The sequence below is a fragment of the Heptranchias perlo genome, chromosome 14 (genome assembly GCF_035084215.1).
Source record: "Heptranchias perlo isolate sHepPer1 chromosome 14, sHepPer1.hap1, whole genome shotgun sequence".
Taxonomy (NCBI): Eukaryota; Metazoa; Chordata; class Chondrichthyes; order Hexanchiformes; family Hexanchidae; genus Heptranchias; species Heptranchias perlo.
The window spans coordinates 28,249,425-28,270,158 of record NC_090338.1 but is presented as its reverse complement, the minus strand read 5'-3'; the positions used below and the strand labels follow the sequence as shown (position 1 = coordinate 28,270,158).

General features: G+C 40.8%; 1 protein-coding gene across 7 annotated transcripts in view; it reads right to left on the bottom strand.

The window, feature by feature from the left end:
• Positions 1 to 20,734, bottom strand: part of rapgef6 (Rap guanine nucleotide exchange factor (GEF) 6) — a 342,757-nt gene that overhangs the window by 85,710 nt on the left and 236,313 nt on the right. For all 7 annotated transcript variants that reach the window (XM_067996162.1, XM_067996163.1, XM_067996168.1 and 4 more), the window contains one exon: positions 14,793 to 14,924. In XM_067996162.1, coding sequence (XP_067852263.1) covers positions 14,793 to 14,924 — 132 coding nt within the window. The remainder of the gene's footprint in view (positions 1 to 14,792; positions 14,925 to 20,734) is intronic.

Below are 20,734 nucleotides of genomic sequence, written 5' to 3'. Positions count from 1 at the left end.
ATTAATGGTAGAATGGTTTTTAATATTTAAAATTACCACATGTTGATAAGTTAGCAGGATAAGCTTGAACCGTGGGATGAAGTGGTTTATTATAAAGTTTCTAGAGAACTCCGCAGCTCGTAGATTCTAGAACAGTTTCAGTTGGTGCAATCATTGGGTCTAAAGGCAAAAGGCTACTTTTTTTAGTCTTAGTATCATTGAGCATTAACTTGCAGAACACTTGGTCCTAATTTCTCTTACCTCATTTTAACACACTCAAATCACTGCATTCTCACAAGGCAGATTAACAAAAAAGAATCCCATTTTTTGTCATCTTCTATAAACAGACACTGACGAACAAAACTATGTGTTCAGTAAATGTGGTCCCTGACACAGTTTCTTAATTATATTACATTAGACAAGGCTTGGCATAAAAGCAATATACCAATGTTGCCTCAGGATATAAAATTCAACTATTCTGCAGTATCAACATTAATGCTAGTATTCAACACTAAGTAATATCATTGTCAACTGCATTTTTTGTACCAGTATTAAATGCTATTTAGTGTTGATTACTTGCTTAATGCTAATTGTGACAAAATGAGGCACTTTTGTTTAACATGCAGTATGGCATTGACTTTTTAATTTTGTCATAGAGTTAAAAATTAGCATTTTTTTACAGAAATCATACTCTAGCGTAACTTGATATAATCATTACAGGTTTTTAATTCTGTGACTGATGCCCAAGGGAAGAGCCATGTCAGTTGATTCAAATACAAACATTTTGTGGGATTTGTTCAAATGTATTTGATCACAACTTTTTAAAAAAGTAACAGTTTTAAATCGGCATGGTCACTTTCTTTTTAAAAAAGGTATTTATCAATTATGTTCAATTTATTAGGTATGTTCAAGTACGAAGTTTGTCTGAAGGTCTCAAAAGAGATATAGGCCAGATAGCTTCAGTGGTGAGTGAGAAAAGGAAAAGAACTCCTATGTAAGAATATTATTTGTCACAATTTAGCATAGCTGTTGTAAACTATTTACTATTTTTTACCACGAGAAGCTAGCTAAAATTAACTAATGGAAAATACATGTTTGTTTACCACTACTATTCACTTGTTCTTTCACTGTTTATTAATTTTGTTGGCAGTTAAAGCCCAAGTCAAAATTCAGTGTACTTTGTTCTTCTGCTTTCTAAAAACAAAGGTGATTCAATAAGGGCACATGCTAAAACCAATAGCTGAATTAAGAGGGTTCTCTGTTCAATCCCTGAACATGTTGCATTTTTTTCTAGATATCTCAGCATTGACAACACTCTTTAGGACATAAGGAGCCTTGCAAGTTGTCTAAAACAATAAAGAAACCTAAAAATGTAACACTAATATTCAATGCTGGCTAATATCAGTACCTTTAAATATTTCACCCCCAGAGCTACTCTCATACCATCTCTACTATAATTAATGACAACTTTCATCGTGTGTATTATGATAGAATGACTCTTTGATCCTGACAATAAATTTATACAAATTCTTTGTATAAATTATTCCCTCAGATGCTGATTCTGCCTTCTGCTCTTATAGTAATCAGTAACTTGATCTAGCATCATTAATGCAACAATACTGTTAAATCTTAATGATTATATAAAGGAATTTGAAACCATCAAATCAAGCTGTTGGATCATCAGATTTATTTTCAGATTAATCTGTAGCTGGTACAACTAATTTGTTTCTGGAAGGCTGTATCATAGTAGGTACAGCACATGAGGAGGCCATTTGGCCCATCATGCCTCTGCGAGCTCTTTGAAAGAGCTATCCAATTAGTCCCATTCCCCTGCTCTTTCCCTGTAGCCCTGTAATTTTTTTCTCTTCAAGTATTTATCTAATTCTCTTTTAAAAATTACTATTGAATCTGCTTCCTCCACCCTTTCAGGCAGTGCATTCCAGATCGTTACAACTCGTTGTGTAAAAAATATTTCCTCATGTCACCTCTGCTTTTTTTGCCAATCACCTTAAATCTGTGTCCTCTGGCTACCGACATTTCTGCCATTGGAAACAGTTTCTCCTTATTTACTCCGTCAAAACCGTTCATGATTTTGAACACCTCTATCAAATCTCCCCTTAACCTTCTCTGTTCTAAGGAGAACAACCCCAGCTTCTCCAGTCACTCCACATAACTGAAGTCCCTCATCCCTGGCACCATTATAGTAAATCTCTTCTGCACCCTATTTAAGGCCTTGACATCCTTCCTAAAGTGTAGTGTACAGAATTGAACACAATACTCCAGCTGAGGCCTAACCAGTGTTTTATAAAGGTTTAGCATAACTTCCTTGCTTTTGTACTCTATGCCTCTGCACACCCCCAGGTCTCTCTGTTCCTGCATCCCCTTTAAAATTGTATCATTTAGTTTATATTGCCTGCCCTCATTCTTCCTACCAAAATTTATCACTTCACACTTCTCTGCATTAAATTTCATCTGCCATGTGTCTGCCCATTTCACCAATCTATCTGTGTCCTCCTGAAATCTGTTACTATCCCTATCATCGTTTACTACATTTGAGTTTCGAGTCATCTGCAAACTTTGAAATTATACCCTCTATACCCAAGTCGAGGTCATTAATATATATCAAAAAGAGCAGTGGTTCTAATGTTGTCTGAAAAACAACCGTTCACCACTACTCTCTGCTTTCTGTCCCCAAGCCAATTTTGTATCCACGCTGCTACTGTCCCTTTAATCCCATGGGCTTTAATTTTGCTAACGTCTATTATGTGGTACTTCATCAATTGCCTTTTGAAAGTCCATATACACATCAACCGCACTAACTCTCATCAACCCTCTCCGTTACTTCATCAAAGAACTCAATCAAATTAGTCAAACTCGATTTTTCTTTAACAAATCCGTGCTGAGTTTCATTTATTAGCCCATACTTTTCCAAATGCCAATTTGTTTTGTCCCAGAATATTGTCTCCAAAAGTTTCCCCACCACTGAACTGTGGTGGACAAAAAGTCAAATACTAAATTATTAAACAAATCATTGAAAAAAAATGATGACACAATACATCAGCATCCCTCACTAGCATTTTAAGACCTGTTTTTAAATACCAGCCTCAACTCACCTTGTCTCTCTCCTCTGATTTCATTGATCTCCTGTCCTCCCTTAACTACTCCCTCCATATAAACTCCCCAACCCATATTCACGGCCTACCCCTCACTCTTGCCATCTGACGTTGCCTCTTTATTCCCGTTGACTTGATCACAGACAAGGTCATCTCCAGCCACTTCCTTGTATCCCTCACCACCCACATCTCCCTACCCCCTTCCAACTCCACTCCCTTCTGTGTCTAGCCCTCTGCGTCTAGCCCTCTGCCCAAGTCACTTACAATTGCACTTTAAAGCTGCAAACTGCCAAGCTTTTGGCCTTCCATTCTCCTCAATACTTCTGCAGCTGTTAACTTGCTCAACTATTCTCTCATCTCCATCTTTGATGCTCTTGTCCACAGTGCAGACCTTACTCTCTCCTATCCTGGTATGGCCCCATTTTCACTCCCTCAAGTCCAAGGGGAGCAGACTTAAGTGTCAATGGCGCACAACTGGTTTAACCATCCATTGCCAGATCTGACTGGATTTGTTTAATAATTTAGTACAACCGCTTACTATTCTAGGATCATGCTGGAAAGCAAAAGTAACTCCAAGCTCCTTTTCTCTACTAACAACCTTCCCCTTAAACTCCTGCCTCTTCCACCCACACTTCCAACAAGTACAAGGAGCTTATGGACTTATTTGTCACTAAGGTTTAGACCATCCGTTCAGCTGTTTCTGCCGCATCCCCCCTCCCACGCTTTCCCTTGCCCACCAAGTCAAACCCCCAGAGCTCATCTTGTTCACGAGACCCACCAACTTCTCCCTTGACCCAATTTGCACTAAACTGCTGACCACCTAACTTCCCTTCCTGGACCTCATGCTAACTGACATAGTAAATGGTTCCATCTCCTCGCTTACTGTCCCTCCTCTTTTAAAAACTGTCGGCATCACCCCTCCTCAAAAACCCATCCTCGACCCCAACTGTCCTTGCAAACTACCAGTGAAATGGACTTAATCAAAGTCACAACTAACACTCACTGCAACTGTGACTCTGATGCACTATTCATAGAATCATAGAAGTTTACAACATTGAAACAGGCCCTTCGGCCCAACATGTCCATGTCGCCCAGTTTATACCACTAAGCTAGTCCCAATTGCCTGCACTTGGCCCATATCCCTCTATACCCATCTTACCCATGTAACTGTCCAAATGCTTTTTAAAAGACAAAATTGTACCCGCCTCTACTACTGCCTCTGGCAGCTCGTTCCAGACACTCACCACCCTTTGAGTGAAAAAATTGCCCCTCTGGACCCTTTTGTATCTCTCCCCTCACCTTATTTCTTCTCAATCTCTCTGCAGCTTATGACACGGTCGACCACACCATCTTCCTTCAACACCTCTCTTCCACTGCCCATCTCAGTGTGACTGCCTCACTTTGTTCTATTCTTATCTATCCAACCGTAGCCATAGCATTTCCAGGAATGGCTGCTCTTCCTGCCCCCTCACCATTACCTCTGGGGTCCCCCAAGGATCTGTCCTTAGGCCCTCCTCTTCCTCACGCTGCCGCATGGTGATATTACCCAAAAGCATGGGGTCAGGGTCCACATATATGCTGATGACACCCAACTGTACCGCACCACCACCTCTCTCGAACCCTCTACTTGCTCTATGTTGTTGGACAGCTTTTCTGACATCAAGTCTTGGATGAGCCGCAATTTCCTCCAGTTAAACATTGGGAAGACCGAAGCCACTGTCTTCGGCTCTCACCACAAACTCCGTACTCTTGACACTGATTCGATCCTCTTCCTGGGCCACTGTCTCAGATTGAATCAGGCGGTTTGCAACCTCGGCGTCCTATTTGAACCTGAGCTGAGTTTCCAGCCCCAGAACTTCTCCATCACAAAGACCGCCTACTTCCTCCTCTGTAACGTTGTCCGTCACCGCCCCTAACTCCATCTGCTGCCTAAACCCTCATCCAATTCCAAACTCGACTATTCCAACGATGTCCTGAGACTTGCCCCTCTTCCTCCACCCTCCGTAAGCTTCAGCTTATCCAAAACTCTGCTCCCACATCCTATCCCGCGCCAAGTCCCGCTCACCCATTACCCTTTGCTCACTAAGTCCCAGTCCCCGAACGCTTCAAGTTTAAAGTTCTCATCCTTGTGCTCAAATCCCTCCATTGTCTCACCTTCCCCATCTCTGTAACCTCCTCCAGCCCTATAACCATCCGAGAACTCTAGGCTCTTATGAATCCCAAAATCCCTTCATCCCACCAGTGGCAGCTGTGCTTTCAGCTGTCTGGCCTTAAGCTATGTAATTCCCTTCTTAAAGCTCTCTGCTTCTACACCTCCCTCTATTCTTTTAAGGACCTCTTTAAAAACCAACTATTTAACCAAGCTTTTAGTCATTCCTCCTAAGATCTCCTTCTTCGGTTCAGTGCTGATTTTCATCCAATTATGCTTCTGTGGCGCAGCTTGGGACATTTTTCCACGTTAAAAGCGCTTTATAAATGCATGATGTGGAGATGCCGGTGATGGACTGGGGTGGACAAATGTAAGGAGTCGTACAACATCAGGTTATAGTCCACAGCTTTATTTGAAATCACAAGCTTTTGGACTATAACCTGGTGTTGTACGACTCCTTACATTTATAAATGCAAGTTGTTGATGTTGAACATAATTGGGGGTCCCTAAGTCTTAGCTCTACCAACCTGCAGATGAATTGTCTTGACTTGGGTAGATGCGGAGAGTGTGCATTCCATATTGGGCAAACAGGAACTCTAACTGCTTAAATTTCTCAGTAGCTTGGTTTGGTGGTCCTTAAACTTGATTTCCTTGCATGTTAGACACCTGACTGACCGAAAATAAAGTCCCATCTGTGGACATCTAGAAGCTGTAATAAATTAGTTTATATTCATAGTTTCAATTGGGGTAGCAAATGAAGAATGAGCACTGACTCACATGAATGCCAGCTAAATGTTTTGCAGAAGTAAGCAAAGCAACCCCCTGTAATCATATATTTGTTATATAAGAGGATGACTGCATTAATAATTAAGAGTTTTGGATCAATACTGAAAGCAGCCTCAGAGCCAGTCTTCATCATTTACACAACTACAAGAAAGAGCTAGATAACCCTTTACAATTACAGGAAATTGCACTGCACTCGGGGACAATTACTGGCAGCCTTAAGCACAGAAATGGTACTGCATACAGGATATGCAGGCTGGCAATGTGAGTTGTATTGACCCTCCCAGAAATATCAATGTCTATTGCAAACTTTATTCCCCCATTGACGAGAAAACTATTTCCATTCTGCTGCAATAAATACTCTCCATTTGTTTTTATTTATTTTTTTAAATCTTGCATCCGATCTGTGCAGGGCTACCCCTACAACAGTTGGTTTCCGTTTATCCCTTTCTCAGCAGGGCAAGAGGATGCTCTTTTCCTGCTTAACCTTTAGGAGAGGCATACAGCTGGGATGAGAGGAACTTGATCTCATCGCTACCATCCAAAACAACAGGAAGCCAATCCAAGCCATCCATAATTAGAATCTTCATAAACTGCAGCACGGAACTTTAACACCAACACTGGAGTTTGCTTGGCAATTAAATTTTTAACATTTGTCAATGATACAATGATCTTTGGGATTTAATCATTTAAAAAAGCAAATAAATTGGTTAGAAAAAAATTAAAGCAAGATTTAATTTTAAGTACAAGTCTCACCATCACTTAAAAATCAACCAGTTAGTGGAATTAGCATCTTTGACATCCTTTCGATTTTTGGAGGAACACCTCAGAGGAGTTTTAACCCTGACAGTATTGAATTAACACAAGCAGAGTGAACCTAGAAAGCCCTAGGTTAATGATGTGAGTTCAGCTTCCTTAGAAACATCAGAACCAATATGGATTTTGACATCACTTTGATTTTTTTCTGTCATTTCTGTTGATTTTTAAAACAGTGAATACTGATGACATGGCTTGAAGAAGTTGCTGACACCAGTGGTACAAGGGAACTGAATTAACATAATAGCTATAGCTCTTTTGAGTTAATGGTGGTGTCAAACCAATATTAATTCAGTTCCCTCAGAATCAAGGACTCCTCCAAGCCACTACAAGCCAAAGTTGAAATCCAGTATCACTGGCTAAACAGTAATATTCAAAAGTCAACAAGAAATGGCAATGAAAATGAAAATCTTTCATACTCATATTGTCAGTGACATATACTGATAGAACAAGGAAAACAAGTGGAGTGCCCTGTACCTGAATATAATTGTTGCAAGGTGGCCTCTGCCTTTAGAGCCAGGAGTCAGCAGTTCATCTATGTTAGTGCCCTTACGGTCATTTTTAAGAAGAGCATTGTCCTCAGTATTTGTATATATGATAATCTGCATTACTGAAGTTTCTAGTTGTGGTCAACATTCCAGCTTGATTAACTGTTCGTACAGTGATGAGTTGCGTGGCCATTTAATTTTTCATACAACAGGATGTTAAAAAACTAACAGCCTTGACCATCCTTGCCTGATTTGGAGTGCATTCTGTCACCTGAACAGAGGAGCACAATAATCATTAGGCTTACTGAAGGAGCCAAAATCAAGTATCCTTATCAGCAGGAGGGATGAAAGAATTCAATTCCACAATCTTTTTGCATCTAATGTAAAATTTTGTCAGTTAGCGCACATGGTCAGGTTCAGAAATCTCCTGGCCAGCACCACTGTGATGTCATCAACACACACCAAACTTCTCCTCATAAAATAAATGAGGATCTTAAATGCTTCTTTGGAATTTTAAATGCTACCTTAATAATGAGACTTTTTTTTCTCTTCTTCTGAAGGCTGTGGGTGTAGTTTTGTGGGTACCAGTGACCCTCTAATACTTCATTCAAATAGCCATTCTTGACGCGCAAGCCTGGAGCGTTCAGCAAGCTAGCTTACAATAGTGAGTATCAAATTCAAGCCAAAATCTGTCCTCACTCACAAGTACTTTCCAGCAGAGTTAGGAGCAGAAATCTGACTGATTTTTCCATTCCATAACTTGGGAAAGCCAAGACCAACTGAAGCCCTCCACTGCCATGCAGCGACCAGCTAACTCAGCACAGACCAGGAAATAAACGTCATATCTCTATGGATCAGTAACTCATCACATGGTGCATTTCACCAATTGTGCTGTCCAGGAAGACCTTCAAACAATTAGTTAGCTACACTTGTCAAGTAAATTAGCTAGCCCAATTTTAAGATGGATTTCCCCTGAAATAACTATTTTTTTCATTATATCGGCCACTGCCAATTATAAACACAGATAATTTGCATTTAGACTTGTACTTTAAAATAATGTCCTTCAGAGTATATCTTTTCAGCATCTTTTCTACATGGAGTGCAACAGGTTAGAACATAATGGGAAACATTCCGCTTTGGTGCTCCTGGCACATGCCTGGAGCACATAAGAGGAAATGGTGCACGCTAGCCTGTGATATTTTTCTGTTCAGTAATTTTAATGGATGAAAAATTACAGACTGTAGGTGTACTATGCATTTCCAGCATGCACCAGGATCACAGAAGTAGAAAATTTCTTCTACGGTCCTTTCATATCTGGGACTTGGGTTTGGACGCAGCCCCAGACTGATGGAATTAAAGTCTCCTTTCAACACTGGCTGTCCTGTGTAAAATGCACTTAGGCAGTCACGCAGGTTCACAGCACAACAAATGTCTAAAATGTCAGCAACAATTGGCAATAAATTGGCAATCTCATTCAGAGAGGCATAAAACTAGCTGCTCTGTGAAACTGAAATGTCACATTAGTGCAGTAGGAAATGCTCTTCTGTAGTTGGGAGTTAACACATGACCTTAGGCACAGCAGAAGGAGCTTTATATTGCATCAAACCTGTGTTGTAACTGAGCTGGAACATTTAGCCTGCGGCATTAGGTGCAAAAGCAGTGGGAAAGTTTTCCCCATCTCAACAAGAACAAAACCCACCACAAAAAAATGCATTGCAAACGTTAGCATGTCAGAACAGTTACTGGCTTTGTCCCACTGCAATCCCTTTTTGAACTTCTAATTCATCATTTCGTTGACTCAGCATTACAAAACAGGAACTTTTTCAATTTTGTTTTAAATAATTCAAGGTACCTGAACCACATGTTAAACACAGTTATCCAATGCAGATGGCAAAACAAAGCCATGAGCTCATGTCCCCAACTGTATTATGCAATGCAACATTAAAACAACGGCTCATTGGGTTGGGAGGGATTGTCTTTCAGGATTCAAGCTGCTGAGTTGAGATGGAGATTGAAATTACCATGGATGAGGCGTCTCTCAATGCAGAGGCTGAGGGCAGATATTGCTGGGAAAAACTCAGAATGGGATTGAGGAGTAAGAGAAAACAAGGATTTTAAAGGAGAAGCAAGAGGGGTGGAACAAGATGAGCTACTCAAATCAGAAGGAGATGCTGGAGGAGTAGTGGGAGAGACCGAGGTATGATTTGGTGATAAGGGCCTCGGTGGGGGGTTGGGCAGGGCAGGTGCTGGAAAATACAGCCAGGCAGGGAGATTTCAGTAAGGAGCAAAGTGTTTCATTCCATGAGACAAGTTTCAGTCAAAACCACGATATCAATGCAATTGTCCACAATAGGGTCGTGGAGGGAAGGGAGAAAGGAAGGGGAGGCAGAGGCAAAGCTTGGCAATGGATGATTAGTGCATGTCAATTATATTGGTCAGAATAATACCACTGTCTATTATGGTAACATGGAAAAGAATTTTGCAGCTTATTCTGTGAATGAGTTATGAAATTCTATCCTGCGCTAGAACAACAGGCTATGACTGGAGGTACAATACCACTCGAAAGACCTTTTTAAATGAAGCTCTGAGTGGCTCACAGCCTAAATTCTGGTTCTCTGTTGCACCCGCCTGCCCAGCCTTGGAAGAAATTCGGAAAAAGATGCTTTACTATCCAGCGACCAAAGCACATGTTGTTAAGATTTAGTGTAACCAGGTGGTTTAGGTTTAACAATGGGCTCCACTTATACTTTGTGTACACTTCTGTTTAAAATTAGAATTCAAAAAAGATGATGAGATGAGTGTGTATATACCGATTATGAAAGACTGTTGTGGGGTCAAAGGACTTTTAAGTAGAACAACATAAGGCAGCCTCAAATGTCGGTTGTAATGCTCAAAACATGGACTTGCCCCAAATGGTCATTGTAACCAAGTCCACTGTAGAATTACATGTGTGACTTCCTTTCATGCATTCATCTTGGTTGTTGGACAGACAGAAAAGGTGATGCATTCATCTTGAGTGAAGATTCTATTTATACAAAAGAATTCTGAAAACTACCATGGCATGTATCATTTTTTTTAAATTTTCTAAAAAATTATGCAATTTAAAAGTATAGAATCACAGAATGGTTACAGCAATCCAGTTAGTCCCATTCCCCCATAGCCCTGCAAATCTTTTCCCTTCAAGTATTTATCCAATTCCTTTTTGAAAGCCACAATTGAATCTGCTTCCACCACCCTTTTAGGCAGCACATTCCAGATCATAACTACTTGCTGCGTAAAAAAGTTTTTCCTCATTTCGCCTTTGGTTCTTTTGCCATTCACCATAAATCTGTGTCCTCTGGTTCTCGACCTTCCCGCCAATGGGTACAGTTTCTCTTTATTTAATTTATCTAAACCCTTCATGACTTTGAACACTTCTATCAAATCTCCTCTCAACCTTCTCTGTCCCAAGGGGAACAACCCCAGCTTCTCCTGTCCATCCACGTAACTGAAGTCCCTTATCCCTGGAACCATTTTAGTGAATCTTTTCTGCATCCTCTCTAAGGCCTTCACATCCCTCCTAAAGTGCAGTGCCCAGAATTGGACACAATACTGCAGTTGTGGCCAAATCAGTATTTTATAAAGATTCAACGTAACGTCCTTGCTTTTGTACTCTGCCGCTATTTATAAAGCCCAGGATCCCGTAGGCTTTTTTAACCACTTTCTCAACCTGTCTTGCCACCTTCAAAGATGTTTGCACATATACCACCAAGTGTGTCTGTTCCTGCACCCCCTTTAGAATTGTACCATTTAGTTTATATTGCCTCTCCTCTTTCTTCCTGCCAAAATGTATCACTTCGCACTTGCCTGCGTTAAATTTCATCTGCCATGTGTCCGCCCATTCCACCAGCCTATGTCCTCTTGAAGTCTATTACTAGCCTTCTCACTGTTTACTACACTTCCAAGTTTTATGTCATCTGCAAATTTTGAAATTATGCCCTATACACCAGAGTCCAAGTCATTAATATATATCAAAAAAAGTGGTCCTAGCACCGACCCCTGGGGAACACCACTGTATACTTACCTCCAGTCCGAAAAACAACCGTTCACCACTACTCTCTGTTTCCCGTCACTTAGCCACTTTTGTATCCATGGTGCCACTGCCCCTTTTGTTCCATGGGCTTCAATTTTGCTGACAAGCCTATTACGTGGCACTTTATCAAACGCCTTTTGAAAGTCCATATACACAACATCAACTGCATTGCCCTCGTCAACCCTCTCTGTTACCTCATCAAAAAACTCAATCAAGTTAGTGATAATATAAATGGTGGGTTCTTGCTTCCCTAGAAGTCAAGTTCCACCCAACATGATTCAGGAAACCAGTCCAACACAAACTGTTACAAAAGTGCACTGCTACTTAGCAAGTGACCCCTATTGGCACCATTTCTCACTATCAGTATCATGCATACAGTCCATTAGGTAACACACTATCATTCAGTTCCCTAGAATTGAGTACACGGGAGCATACCACAAATTCATTACTTTAATACTAAAGAATGAAAGCAAGCTGCAGGTGATAATATTCAGAGTAAAGCCACTGGATACATGCCAGAACATGGCATCACCTGAAGTATTTAAAAGCTTTGAATCAATAAGCTATCTTGGTTAACAAAAGATCACAAATCAGAAACCTCTGTCCAAATGTGGTATTATAGCTAATGTTAGGGCATAATTCTAAAGGTTACAGTGGTATTTTAGATTCTTTAAGCCAGCAATGCATTATTTCATCAAATTTCAAGTTGACATTTTAAATAAAACACATTTAAACATTGGTCAGAAGAATGTCAGTAATTATGATGCACTGTCAAAATCAACTTTCTTCAAAATAGGATAAAAGTCTTCTGCCTCAGCCCAAAATAACTGCCAAATTTATTATTTTAAGCTAAAATTTCAACAAATATTTGCTTCTGTATATCCAGCTAGAAATAAAATCCTCCTCTACCTTTAAATTTGCAATCAACAGGTTTCAGAAATATTAGATTATTCTAAAAGTATGACCAGTTTTGCGGGTTTAATTTAAACACTTGTACTTGGTTCTCTCCATTAGAAGACAACACTCTATAGTACATAAAACTGTAATCCTGAAAGAGAACAAAACACAGTACAATAGAAGCTTCACAATGGTACTGCAAGTTTCAAATGGTAGGGCATACTTTTGTACCCCAATTGTTAACATGCTGAAGGAATGAAAACCTTCTGCTGCCTACTGGCTGTAAGGGTCCTAAAAGAAATGGGTTTGTGCAATCCAATAGCAAAAAAACTTTCCTGAATTGGCACAAGCTGGTTATTTCAATGAGATCATACAATGGCTATCATGGGAAATGGAAAAATGTTACACCAGTGTGGGAAGAGAGCTCTTCTGAGGTTAGGGCTGAGTAGAGGGAGCTTTACTCTGGACCTAACTGTGCTGTACCTGACTGGTAGTATTGACACGGGGTGGGGGTGGGGGGGGGAGGAATTTTAACCCCAAAAAACAGGTGGGCTGGGGGCGGGTTGGTGGTCAAAATCCCTGGTTTTTCAAGTGCGACCGCAACCCGGCTCCAATGCGCCCACTTCAGAGTTTAATGTGGGCACGTTTGGATGCATGCACGCAGCCAAAACCCGTAAGTCCCGTCCCCACTTAATACCGGCGGGTGGGTCGTTAACGGGGCAATTTACCTCGTTGAAATAGTTATGATAAGTTTTTTTATTGACTGTTACTCACCTTTAAATTTAACGCCTCCAGGACGGTTTTCCCCTGGCTCTTGAATCACGCCAGGTAAAAGGAGGCAAGAAAGGCCGGATCCACGAGGTAAGTGGTTTTATAGCACTGCTTGCAGGCCAGGAGGAGCAGGCTTCCCCCAGGCCCAACAAGCTTACCTGCCGTGATCGGACTCCCGTTATTGGCCGATCCTCCCCCCACACCATATCCGAAAGCCCCCTGACATCCGATGCCCCTGCATGGCTCCGATCTTCTGCGTGGCTCCGATCACCTCCCAGCCCGCGATCTTCTCCACAGCCCCCCGCCCCACCCAGCCCATGATCTCTGCCCCCCCTCCTATCCAATTCCCGGCTGCATTCCTCCAGACAGGCAGCTAGCTTGTCAATCTGGCTGGCTGTCGCACAGGAAACCCGGAAGCAAAATTAATTGCCTTTAATTGAGTTGCAATCACCGATTCCGACGCACTTAATTCGCTTCCGGGTTCCCCACATGAGCGTCTACCCACCCACTCAATTCCTGCTAAAATCATGCCCCAGGTGCCTGAAATTGAAAGTGTTCCAATAGCCAGCACTAATCCTACACATCTTGATGAGGAACAATTTCACAAAGAAAGTTTAAAATTAAATAATAAAGATGGTATCCTAGTACAGTTTTGACTTTTATTAACTAACATATGCATACATTATACAAGATATCCCAGTTAAGCTCAATAGTTCATTTTCAGTGGGTTTCTGCCCAAGGTAACTAACAGATACAATGAAGTACAGGAGATCAAGTATGTATACTGACACCTGCAAAATCTGTCTGTGATATAATGATTCTTTGCTTTGTGTTGCCATGAGTTTTACTTTCCTCCAACTCAACACTGGGAAGACTAAAGCCATTGCCCTCAGCACCCGCCATAAACTTCGCTCTCTTGCCACTGATAACATCCCTCTCTCTGGCCACTCTCATAGGTTGAACCAGACTGTTTATGGCCTAGGAGCCCTGTTGAACTCCAAGCTGAGCTTCAGATCCCATATCTTTTCCATCATAAAGACTACTTAGTCCTGCCTCTGCCCCTAGCTCCCACCTCCCACCATTAAAACCTTTATACATGCTTTCATCCCCTCCAGACTCGACTACTCCTTGCTGACTTCCCATCCTTGTCCCTTCATAATCTCTAATTTGACCTAGACTCTACTGGCACGTGTCCTGTCCTGCACTAAGTCTCGCTCATCCATCACTCCAGACCTCAGTGTCCTACATTGGCTCCCCATTCTCCAAGCTTCAAGTTTAATTCCTAATCCTGGTCTTTAAATCCCTTTTGACCTGATCCGACCGTAATCTGTAATCTTCTCCAGTCCTCTATTCAACCCTGAACTCTATATTTCTGACTCTGGTTTTTTGTGCATCCCCCATCCTTTCACCCCACTAGAGTAAGCAGAGCCTTCAACGAGCTTGGTCCTGCTCTCTGGAACTCCCTCCCTAAACTCCTCTGCCTCTACACACCTCTCCCTTCCTTTAAAAACTTGTCTCCTTGACCAAGCTTTTGGTCAACCCTCTTAATCTCTCCTTTTCTGGCTCAGCATCCATTTTCCATATACCTATCTATGAAGTGCCTTGGGACATTTTTATGTTAAAGGTGTTTTATAAATGCAAATTGTTGCTTTGTGGTGTGTGTTTGTATGAATAATTACTAAAAAAATTAATAATTATAATGTTTCTCCTCATTGTAACTTTACCTGATAGATATCCGACAGGCTGCTGCTCCCAGAGTCACTGGCAATACTGCACCCGGACTGGCTGGAAGGGACATGTGTCACCTGTGGATGTGGATTGTCTGTGAGGTGCATCTTGGAAAGATCTGCAGGAAGCTGTAAAAATTATGAGGAAGGGGAGAAAAAAAATCCATTAATTTGATAAATAAACCAAAAACATAAATTAAAGACTGTTAGACATGCCTGCTGAACTTTATAATAGTCTTTTAAATGATCTAGGGTTTTGCAAGAGGGTGTTTGATTTTGGTAAAACCTAAACAGCTAATACTTCAGTGTCTGTGTGCGCACTTCTGCTGCATGTGTATAATGGATACTGATGATATAGATATTTGGGTGCAAGATTCCAACAATTCAGTTAAAATAAAAAGTCAAGCTTGTACTCCACAAGGTTTTGGTTTATGAAACTAGCAAAAATTAAACTTTTTAAAAATCATGGGCATAGCACCAATATATTCAACATTGTGACCTCAATGAAACAACATTTTTTTTAAAAAAAAGATTGTAAGAACATAAGCCTAGCAATAAGGAATGGTCGATATCGGTGTTGTCCAAACTATAGCCACGGCCACATGCAGCTTGCAAACTCCGAGTAAGTCTTTTGCTGGCTTGCTCATATTTGTTCTGCTGTTGGTTTCAGCTTTTTGAACTTGGGCCTGGAGGACTAGAAAAGGCAACTCATTCATTAGTGGATTTAGGATCTAAATCACCATTGAGGGATCAGCCTCTTTCCACTAACGAAGGAGCAGACTTACCCAATCTTCCAGCCCTGGAAAATTCAAAACAGCACAAAACAAATACTACTGAGCCGGAAACATAGAAAGAAAAGAATGTAGAGTGGGTGGCAGAAGGCAGACAGTGGATGGTGGGTGATGCAGAGCAGCTGCTGTAGCTGTGAAACCAAGTGGGGAGCAAAAACATGAATGGGGAACAAACAACCAGAGAATTTTCATATGTATCAGTGCACACAGGTTTCCACCACTCATGATTTTTATAACTACTTAGCTTCAACGCTTCTAGATGATGCAAAATTTAAAATTGAAATATTAAAATTTCTCTCTTGTATCATGTGCATTTTAAAAAGTAAAATGCCCACAATCACAGGAATTTTCCATTGAATCACTAGAGATGGCAATGCTGAGTTGGGAATGGTTCCGTGCAAAAATTCCACATTCCAAAGTAGATGGAATTGTGTTTAGTTATGACTTTGTTTGATCCAAAAACCATTTAATGATACAATGGCCAATTAACTAATTTTGTATTTCTGTAGCAAAGAGTTGGCAGACACTATGGACCAAATGGCCTCCTTCTATGCCAGGAACATCTATGGTTGTGGTACATAGGTCTACCTCCCTGCTACAAAAGGTTGGACATCCTTTGTCGATGTGACAACAGCTCTCCAGTAAGACTGCCCATAAAACCTTCAGCAGTTTAACTGGGAATAGGTGTATGAAAATCTAGGTATCTAACTGAACTAATTAAACTTGCATAACAATCAAAAGACAAAACCAAGCATTTAGTCTGAGTGGATATATTGAACCCGTACATATGATATAGTATGATACTTGAACAGCTGCACAAACAGGTGTTAAGTACTCCAAAGTATAATCAGGCCAATGCTGCAACCTACCTACACATATCGAATTCTGAAAAGCAAACTTGACAACAGAAAATTCAGACTGGTATAGCCATTCCCTATATTTTTATGTTTCTTTTTACTTTTTCTTTATTCTGTCAAATTGTAACTTACTGCATAGCATGTGGAAAAAAAGGAAGAAATATACACAGTAGAAAATAAGCAGAGAAAACTAAGAACAGGCAGGGAGACCAAGTAGGTGACGGGTATCTACCCAGCAGAGGGTGAGAAAGACACACAAGGCAGTCAGAGAGAGTCACTCCTTTAATCTAAATCAGAAGAGTACTCCCAATAGGGTTTAAACTAAGATGAAAGCCCAAAAGATTAAAAGGAACAAAATTATAAAGATAGAGGAAGAGTCAAAGGCAAATAGAAGGGGTTCACGAAAACAATTCATTTTTCTCAGCAATAACATAATATTTTAAGAGGATACCAACTTTTTTTTAAAATCATAGTATAGAGAGAAGTGTATTTGTGAAGTGAAAGCTCTGTGCTTTAGCCATTCCCCTGGCGGCTCAGCAAATGTGTCCAGCTGAGGCATACAGGACAGGGGGATCCCTAGCTCGAATGTGTGCTGAGTTAATTGATCTCAAGCGGGGTAGCAATGGAGATGCTAAACCTCAAGGATAGCGAGAGGATAATCATCTATGATTCCTGGTCCTAACTACTATCCAACAACCCTAGTGTGGACATCAGGAAAGGACAGGATTTGGCTCAACTGTGATGCACCCTACAACTGAATGACCAACATTCACCATCAAAGCTCACATACTTGGCTGAGGTACAAGATGATGATTTTCACTCAGAGGTGTACTTTAGCAAGGAGGAACCACTTTCAAGAATGGAGAGAGGGAGGAGTGAAGGAAATGGTTGAGGAAAAAAACTTGAAAAAGAAAGCTGTGTAATTTTCTCTTCAATTACTCAGTGTGACCAAATCTGCAATAACGAAGGGGAGAGAGCTAGGTGTATGGGCAGGCACAATACCATGTAGTATATGCAATGTTCAACAACTGACTATAAAACCTACCTAGCAGCCAGCCTGTCTACCTTGGCTAGGAGCTAAAAAATAAATTTCACACCCTGTCTTTTCTGTCAGTATTACTACATAAAATGAACATCTTAGCTGTCATACCTGAGAGGACTTCTTATATAGAGCTATGATAGTTTCAGTTCCCTTTGTCAGCTGCTGGCCATGGAAATGAAAAACATCTGCAAGATTGGTATTGACAGCTGAAGCAATACAAGATGAAATACGAAGGCCAGCTTGTGACAAAAATACCGACATTAGGAAGGCAATTATTGAGACAAAATTCAAAAATCATAACAGGAAATACTTCACTAAGAAAGACAGGCCAAATGGCTCAAAAATATGGTTTTATAAAATATTGGCTCCCGGTCCAGGAATGCCTCAATTTTAAAATTCTCATCCTTGTTTTCAAATCCCTCCATGGCCTCGCCCCTCCCTATCTCTGTAACCTCCTCCAGCTCTTACAACCCTCTGAAATCTTTGCGCTCCTCCAATTCTTGCCTCTTGCGCAACCTCGATTTTAATCACTTCACCTTTGGCGGCCGTGTCTTCAGCTGCCTAGGCCCTAAGCTCTGGAATTCTCTCCCTAAACCTCTCCGCCTCTTTAAGACGCTCCTTAAAATCTACCTCTTTGACCAAGCTTTTGGTCACCTGAACTAATATCTCCATATGTGGCCCAGTGTCAAATTTTGTTTAATAATGCGCCTATGAAGCGCCTTGGGACGTTTTACTATGTTAAAGACGCTATATAAATGTAAGTTGTTATAACACTCTTGATGGAAATCTTAACATTTCCTTCTACTTGAATATTTTGTAGTATATGAAAAAATTTTCTCTAGCTCTTCCCATGTCACCCACTATTTGATGGCTGTTGGAGCAGCAAGGCCTTGGTTAAATCTGCTCTGTAACTGGTCATTGGAAGAGAGGGGAGTTCTTGGCTTTTGCTCACTGTCTCACCCCAATGGGCTTTTGAGATCACAAAATTATGATTGGTGGAATCGTTTGCATGGACCTTCAAATCATTGCTCTGTGACAATATCTGCAGCATATTCTCCTACTCAGTAAATTCATAGTATCATCGTAGGTACAGCACAGGAGCTACATTTTATATTACATTATTTATTGTACACATATACACATCATTAAAAAATGCATATTGAGGATTTTCAAGGATTTCAGAGTTCTTGTCTTTGGTGCCATGGCATACTTTCTCACTCACACAAAATACTGCAACCCCATCACCCCTTTCATTCCAAACTCCAATGGTTCCCCATGCCCAGTGAAGTGATTTGGAGATTCTGGTCATGGCTTTTAATTACGAATGAGCATGACAGCGATAGAGAAAAACATCAAAGCAAGAAAGAGAGACACACACGCACAGCAAGAATCAGACCGTCACAAAGAAAGCCAGAGAGAGTGTCTGAAGAGATGTAAATGTTAACGGGGTCAGAAATTCAAGCCTCAAGTTACACGCAACATAAACTTAGCAGGATTCCACTCTCTTGCAAGAAAAATCAAGGTTGAAGGGGACTAAGAAGTGAAAGGCAAGAATAAAAAGGAATGCAAACCAAAGTGCTGCCATGAATTTGCAGGCAAGCAGTCTTAGCACTTGACTCCGTTTTGATGGCTGTGGAAGTGGAGTTGGTGTTGCATGAGGTAATTGCAAGGACAGTTACCTTTGTGCCATTCCATGGCACCATTCACTTAGACAAGGAAATGGAGCAGCATTTCATGCTGCAGTTGACGGTTACTGTCACTGGATGTGCCAGACCTATTCTGCAAGATATGCTTGCAGCAGATGGTACATTATATGTATCTGCCTCTCTGATGGCCTGGACTCCATTAATATATATCCCCACAGTCAATGCAAAGCAGGTATGCCTAGGCCTGGAGATATGATCAATAGGATCTTAGTGGGGGTGGAAAGTCAGTGTATTCTAACTGTTGATCAGCCTGACATGCTTTTTTTTGTGCAGACATGATAAGGCGAGCACTTATCATGCCAGCATTCCCTGCTCACAGCAAATAGCATGCGATGCAAAATAGATACTGATCCAACGCAATTCTTTTTCACCCATTTTTCCTATCGGGTTAGCCTAATTTATGTCTGTTAATTGGGTGGAACCGATTGGAAAATCCTGGCTTGGGTGTCAGAAAAGTAGCATTGGCATATCACCTCAACAAGTACAAAAAACTTGCCAAATGATAGAAATTTAAACATAGCCAGTACTGAGTATTACAAATGCAAAATGTTAAAGCCCTTTAAAAATTGTTATCCCATTTCTTACAGTTCTCTCCATTAAAAAAAATCGAAGATCAAAAGGCTAAAGACTGTGCCAATTGGAGGGTCAGTCACCTCCAGGTCACTCTCACCCATTTCCCAATGACTGGCTTTATCGTGACATTGCAGCAGGACTATGTCCCACCTTATCCTAAAGCACATGGTGCAGCAAAGACACTGGAAGCATGAAGTGGAAACAAAATACTATAACATTTAAAAATTCTGAATTATACAGTCTCATTCCTGGGTATAAGTAGACCAGTCGCAGTGAGGAGCACCACACCCACCCCTCTCTTACATTGTGCCTAAATAAGTCAAAAAACCTCAGAAAAGCACACGACTACTCAGTGACTTTCCTATTTCCCATTCTGTCTATTCTTAACTCTGAGTCTCTGAGTGAGATTACTGAATTAGTGCCAACTACAGTGCATTAAAGAGATGTGGATGTGAGATCTCCTGGGAGATGAACTGAGAATGACCAAGCACATTTTAATCAGAACCTTTAAAACTCAAAGAGAAGGGAAGACAACAATTTGATGAGACAGTCTAAAATTTTACTTCTGACAATTGCTGCCGTCTGTTTAATTTATTGGCATTTAAAAAAGGAAAAAAAATGTTGAAGGATGTTGAACTTTAAAACAATACATGCCAGATGGAGCAGTGATGCCCCAACTGCTGTGCCACAAACATGACAAAATACAGGTTTGAACACATGTTTCTCCACTTTTTTCTTCTCCTATGTCGTGCACCATGTTCAACAGTGGAAATGAGTGGTAACGCACTCACAAGCCATCATTATTGCTGCTTTGAAATTTGATGTACGAACAGCCTTGAAGTAACTCTTCCAATTTTCCCCTTTGCCTGTACAAAAGCACTTGGTTTCCGTCACCATTCCCCCACAGCAGCATGGTTAAGATTGGTAACTCAACATATAGGGTTCATAGACATGAATGTATATACTACCA